The sequence below is a fragment of the Phalaenopsis equestris genome, unplaced genomic scaffold (genome assembly GCF_001263595.1).
Source record: "Phalaenopsis equestris unplaced genomic scaffold, ASM126359v1 Scaffold200668, whole genome shotgun sequence".
Lineage (NCBI taxonomy): Eukaryota > Viridiplantae > Streptophyta > Magnoliopsida > Asparagales > Orchidaceae > Phalaenopsis > Phalaenopsis equestris.
In genome coordinates this window covers 485,540-492,466 of record NW_018220479.1, presented here as the reverse complement: position 1 = coordinate 492,466, position 6,927 = coordinate 485,540, and the positions used below count along the sequence as shown (strand labels likewise).

The window sequence follows — 6,927 nt, the reverse complement described above, 5'->3', positions numbered from 1 at the left end:
AAAAAAATATCCTGAGCAACCTCCTAGATCAAATCCTCTCAATCAAGCTTTTTCTATCTAAACTCTTTTTGTCCCTCTCAATGTCTCATTTAGGATTGGTTTCTATGAATGAAATGATGAAGGACAAACAAAAATGATATTTATAGTAAAGTAGTGGCAACCTTATAAGAAAGTCTCAAACTTTCTAAAGAAAAACATCAAATTACACAATCAATTTATGCCAAATCATTTAAATACTAAGCTTAAAATTGCATGCGAAAGTAAAATTCCAATTATATGGATATGTTAACAATAAAACAAGTCAAATAAGATATTATGCATAATCCAATATAATGCCCATAAGAACTGAGAAAAAATATTTATGAAAAAGAGCGTGCATGAATTACTGTACACCAAGATGATTCATAGAATAGGCGTAAAATAAATCAAAAAATTTCGATTCGACAATAAATCAATCATATCACGTCATAGTTCAATTGATGACATAATCACGCTTGCAAAATCATGTATACAATCATCTAGAGAGCAAAATATTTGAAAAATAATATGGTATGCCAAATACCACGTTAATCAAATATTCATATTAATATAATCAATTCAAATGAAATTTAGTAATTACTCAAAATAAGTTTGTGTGCATGGGCTTGTATTGTATCACTAAACAAGTATCACAACTTAGATTTGACTCCTGCATACATGATGGTGGTCAGGCAACAACAAGGTTTCTTCTGATGCTATCAACACCTAAAACAAAAGTAACCGAGTTGTAGTACTAGTTGAGCTGAGCGAGTTGTCAGGGACTCGGATATGTCAACATGAAGTTGGTGCTAATGAATTTATTAGTCTTGTAGATTCAAAGGAAATTACAGAAAAAATTAAGTTCTTCATTAATTAACTCTAAGATTAAAATATGTATCAAGTCTAATGAAACAATATAGAGATCTCCAACATCTCCCAACTACACTCTAAAAAATAATAACTCATTCTAATGAGTGTTTTTACCAAACCAAAATGATAACGTTGAACTTTTTGGGAGAAATTTGTAGGTTATATTATAATGTTGATGGTGAATATTTTGTTATAAAATTCTTGGTGGTTTCATAATTTCCTTCAATTTACGTTCTACAAGCATGTTTCAAAGAGTAGAAGTCGGAATTCACCTCAACAGTCACCATTATGATACTGGTAAAAGCTGGAAACACAGAATATAGTAAAATGTATTCAGAAGAAATTTTTATTTTTTTGTAGCTGACAATATGCAGGTTGTGGGTTGGAATAGTATACTTCATATCCCACAACATTATTTAGTCCCCAAGTTGTGGGCATTTAGTTAGAGCAAACCATTAGACTATGAAAGAACAAAAGAATTAAATAATTAAAGAAAACAAATGAATTAAATAATTTGTATCAAAAACCAATTGTGGGAAGAGTGCACTGCATTTGTTGCGGTGATATATATACCAAGGAGCTTTTTAACATTTGTAGCTAGCAGCATCATTGTCCTTCTCTTTTGACCACCACTTACCAGCAAAGAAAGTTCTACATGTGAGAAAGAGGAAATATATATGACTTAAAAATAGATGAATAAATGAAATCAGTTTTCTTACTAAAACATTACTATGGTTTAATATTGGGGGTTAAGTTTTCAGACTATCATTTTAGTTTGCTATGTTACAAACTTACCAACCTCTTCTTCTTCTTCTTCTTCTTTTCAATGTAAGCAAAAATCTCGGCTTGGCGAGAAAGTGTTTCTTCTAGAACCTGAAAGAGAGATTTTAGCGGTTACATCAAAGATCTAGATGAGTCATGAGGGAAAAAGTTTTATTGTTTTGAATTTCACTTATGCTAGTACTACAGAGAATGTGTTTAGACAGAAGAGAGTTTTAAAGTAAATGTTGAGTATATTATATGTTATATTAAACATTATCTATCAATATTATTAGACGATAAATTAACGGTTAAGAATGAGGATACACGGTAGCATGTAATTTCTAGAGTTAAGGTTGTGTGGTTCACATGGGAAACCTCAAGAGTATTATGAAGAATTAATGGTAACTTTTATAAAATAACAATTAGTCCAATGAGATAGATTCTATATGGATCTAAAGTGTTGCACAATATAAAATCGATAATATTGCATAGTATGACAGAAATGATAATATTAAGGTTATGTGTAGCAAAATTATGAAGAATATATTTATGAATGATTATATTGTGGAATGTCTAGAATAATATCTATTGAAAACAAGGTAATTGAAATAAGTCATATGATTTTAACATGTATAATGAAATGTAGAGAATACACATATTAGATGAATAAATAAATTTAAAGATAGAGAAATAGGAAGAAAATTAGAGGAGAGATTTATATCTAATGTAGGGTCCTATTTGTAAATAGAAGAAGTCTAGGGATTTATTATTAAATGTTGTCAAGCTTTATATAAGCCCAAACCATTAATGAAATGGGTATGTTTTCAAGCAATTAATTATTTATGGTATCAGAGCCCAAACCCTAGCAATTGCTGCACTGTGCAAAAGCTAACGTGGGTTACAGCTTACCAGCTTGAGCGTGGAGAAGCGACGATACTGCACGGGAATCAGAGTAGCAAGGAAGCAACAGCTCTGTGGCAAGGTTTCGAACGCAACGACCATGTGGTTCTGCATGCGGGGTTGATTGCGCGAGGAAGCCAAGTTCGTGGCAAGGTTTTAGATGCAAGGATCACGACAAGTTTTCAGATGCAAGGGTCACGGCTCTGTGGTGTGGTTTTAGATGCAAGGATCCTACAGTTCTGCGTGCGGGATTGATCACGGGAGTAAGTAGATGATCAAATGTTCCACACAATCGCGACGAAGAGAAAAAGGCGTGCGGGGTTTTGGAAGGCTTACAGGTAGGATGGGTGTGGAAGATTTACGAAGTTCTCATAAGCAAAGAGGACGGCATAGATGTCACCTAAACAGGGAAAAGAAGCTTTCGACTTTGTGTGGGAAGAACAACCGGAGGCATCGCGGCTTAGAGCAGTTGGAAGAAAATTCTTGTGTTATGTGTGGTCTACACTTATCCTTATGATTAAGGATGTTAGTTGACAGAGATAGTATGGGAGGTAACGAATTGGAACTTCTGGGGAAGATAAATGGTGATGTTTTGAAGATATTGGTCGGGCTAATACAGATAGCAAGCGTCTCAAAGGGAGCCCCTACCTCAACACGTGCTCCAACGCAGGTAAAACTAGATCTTCCTTTTGTGGATCTAAAGCTCGATGGGTCGGCCACACTTATTTGAGTTGGTCATGTCGGATTGAGGTTGTTCTAGTAGGAAAGAGACTAGAAGAATACCTGATGAGGGTCGAGCCAAAGAGTGACAATGCTGAGGGTGATGAGTGGAGGACCACACATGCACTGATTTACACCTAGCTACTCTATTCGATGATTGCATTGATTGTCACATTAGTGGAAGGCATTTGAAAGGTGAATGACATCTAGGCAAAGCTGAAGAGGACCTATGCTGGAACTGAGGTTCCAGAATCAACGTGACATAGGCGCAGTGGTACAGGGTGATAAATCGATTCAGAAGTACTCCGTAGAGCTAGAGCTGTTGTGGCAAGCTCTTGATCACTTCTCACCTAGTCAAATTATTACGATCAGGGGTACAAGAGAGGGCAGATATTTTCACAGATGAGGACTATGTAGTTTTTGACTCATCTAAACCCAGCCATTGATCATACGAGATCCGTCCTCCTAGCCCAGACAACGATTCCTTCACTAGATGAGGCCATCGTCACGATATTGCAGGAACAGAGTTGCATGAGGCTACACTCTAGGCAGAGTGGACTTCCAGGTACACGATCAACTTTGGTTGCCTCGAGCTCAAGTATGACAGGTGTCCAGAGGAAGACCCACAGGTGTTATAATTGTGAAGAAATGGAACACTTGAGCAAGGCTTGTCCAAAGCCACTAAATAAAAGAGAGACGGGTGAACATGGACAATCTAGAGGTTGTGGTCGTAATAGTGGGGGTCAAAGGGGTGAAGAGTGAGCCATCGGGCGAAACTGATGGTCGCAAAACACGAATGAAGAGACAAGAGTGGTTTTTACCAATGAGGACCATGAGCTCTTAGAAATGTTGAAGAGAAAGTAGAAAGCAGCAGCTGATGTAACTGAGGATGCGTCCTCCTTATCATCATCCAAGGGGAATACTGCTACTTATGCTCACTCAACTAAAGATACTCGTGATACACATGTTCTTGTTTTTATATCCATCACGAGATCACCAGAATAAATAGTAGATTCTAGTGCATTTCGACATATGATAGGTCCTATACTCACTTAGTAGTTTTAGAGAGCATTCAAACCGCTGATAATATAACACAGCATGTTGTTGGTAAGGGTACAATGAGTTGTACTAATTCTATAACTATGTCCAATGTTTTGCATGCCCCTTCTCCTAGTGAACCTTTTATCCATTAATGGTATTATATTCTAACTAAAATGTGTTGTTTTATTTTGGGGAGTACTTACAAACCTGCACAAAACCGAATGCCTAGAAGCATGATGATCTTGATGAATATCCAAAAGCATTTGTGGGGCCAAGCTGCTTTGACAGACCCTCAATTAATCAACAAAATGCCCTCAACTGTGCTGGAGTGGAAATCTCCTAATGAATAGTTGAAAGGAGATAATGGCGGGATCCTCTCATTAAAGGTATTTTGTTATTTATGTTTTGTGAAAAATAAAAGACCATCAACAGAGAAGTTGGATCTAGAGCTGTGAAATGTATTTTCTGGATTATTCTGCCACTCAGAAGAGATATTTGTTGAAATCCAATAAAAAAAAATCATTTTTGAGTATGAATGTGACTTTTAGAGAATTTAAGCCATACTGCACTTTGGAGGTGACTTCACCCTTTGGTAACTCGTCAGATGATGGAGGTATGAAGCAAGAGAGGGAGAGCGGTGATGGTGAGAGATTGGTACAGATGGGAACGATGCTGTCTCATCGTGTAGGAAGAATTGACTGAGGAAGAGTTGAAAAATGAGGAAAATGAGCTCGAAAGTGGAAAAAGAGAATCTCACGCAGCCATGTGAGTCATCCTCCTGATCGTTTTGGTTTTTCACATGATATTACTCAGTTTGTCTCATACTCTAACATATCACCTATATATGGAGCATTCATTACATCTTTGGAAAATGTCTTTATACCCAAGTGTTGGCACGTAGCTAAGGAAAATCCAAAGTGGAAGCAGCAATGCAGGAGGAACCTGGTATTCTCAATAAAAACAGGACATGGGAGCTCGTGTTGCTACTAGTAGGGAAAAAGACAATCAGGTACAAATGGGTCTTCAAATTAAAGCAGACCTCAGAAAAAAAGATAGATCACTACAAAGTAAAGTGACAAAGACGAGCACAGTCAGGACACTCGTCTCTCTACTTGTGAATGATGGATGGAGCTGGCACCAACTGGATGTGGGGATCTGCTATAGGTGTACATGGAGATACCCCTAGGCTTCGACACGAATCAAACAGTGAGCAAGGTATCTAGATTGAGAAATTAATTGTATGGACAGGTTCAAGAAAGCATTGATAGACATGAGCTATCAGCTTATCAATGTCAACCACACTGTCTTTTTGCGACGACATGGTGGTCACATTACTATTCTTGTTGTATATGTGGATGAAGTGATTGTTACTAAAAATGATGAGGGAGAGATTGCTCAGTTGAAGGCAAGTTAGGGCAAAGAGTTTAAGGTAAAGGATTTGGAACAACTTAGAAACTTTCTCAGAATTGAGGTGACTCGTGGAACAGAGATGATTGTTCTAACCCAAAGAAAGTATGTGCTAGACTTGCTCAAAGAGATAAGCATGTTGGGATACTGTCGGCCGTTTTATTGTTCAACTTCACTTTCGTAGTTTGAAAAGGTGATGATTTTGGGATTTTGAAAATAATTTAAATATAAATATAACTTTTTTAAAGAAGTAACGTTTTTTAATTTTTAAAATAAGTGAGACCAAACGAGTCTCACATTTTCAAATAGTTTAGATGATTTAATACAATACTACAAGCAACACACTTATCCAGAAGAATAAATATATTACTTGTAATAGGGATTTAATCATCTAGACTAAACAATTTGTGACATCCGTTTTGATCTGCGAAATATTTTATAAAAAGGCCAACAAGTTCCCCTATCTAACATAAAAATTAGATAGGGTTTATTTTATCTGGGTTCTTGGTTCCCTATAGAGGCAAGCCCCCTATAGTTAATTACATTTTAAATGATCGAAATCACTTAAGATAACTCTCGATTAAGATCAGGTGGTTTTGCTTTCAAGATTTCAAAGTTTAGGTTTTCACGATTGGACATGGGAAAATCAAATAGGAATGGCTCAAAATAGGAACAATTATTTAAGGAATTCAAAGGGAAGAAAAGTAGGGGACATCATAGATCCAGGAGAAACTCTAGAGATGTCTCAACTATCCTATTGTTCGGCTTTATGTCTTTGAAATGATGTTTATTTGATATTTCAATCCTGCAAATTATTTAAGATTTAGGACTTATGTTTGCACAACGTCGGACTGTGCAAATAGCCTAAAATACAGAAGGATTTACACCGTACCGTACGGTAACCTCGGAATCCTAAAACGTTAGGACTTATAATTGTACAACAGAGTTGTACAAAAGCCTAAAGAGTGATCCTATGAGTTGTTTAAACTAAAGAAAGTGTTAGGTGATGTGAATGTGTTTTGCTGCTGCAGATTCATATTGAAGTCATCCCTTGCCGCGCTGCCCACGATGTTTGCCCCGAGCCTCTCGTAGTAGCACCTCCTGGCTTAGCTTTAGTTTTGAAACATGCTCCTAACCACTAGGCTATCCTAAACTAAGGCATAGTGTATCAAAGTAACTAAGCATGCTGTGTGAAAGAAAAGTAATAAT

The 6,927-nt window shown here is 36.7% G+C and overlaps 1 protein-coding gene across 3 annotated transcripts in view; it reads right to left on the bottom strand.

The window, feature by feature from the left end:
* Nucleotides 1-1,174: 1,174 nt before the first annotated feature.
* The window catches only part of LOC110035901 (phosphatidylinositol/phosphatidylcholine transfer protein SFH12-like), a 24,136-nt gene continuing 18,383 nt past the window's right edge, over nucleotides 1,175-6,927 (bottom strand). The window contains exons 11-12 of one of the 3 annotated variants that reach the window (XM_020740229.1): nucleotides 1,688-1,761; nucleotides 1,175-1,539 (exon numbers count right to left, since the gene is read on the bottom strand). In XM_020740229.1, the coding sequence (XP_020595888.1) occupies nucleotides 1,473-1,539; nucleotides 1,688-1,761 (141 nt within the window). In that variant the 3' untranslated portion in view covers nucleotides 1,175-1,472. Of the gene's footprint in view, nucleotides 1,540-1,683; nucleotides 1,762-6,927 lie in introns of all 3 variants that reach the window. The other 2 variants (XM_020740228.1, XM_020740227.1) reach the window with 2 other exon arrangements.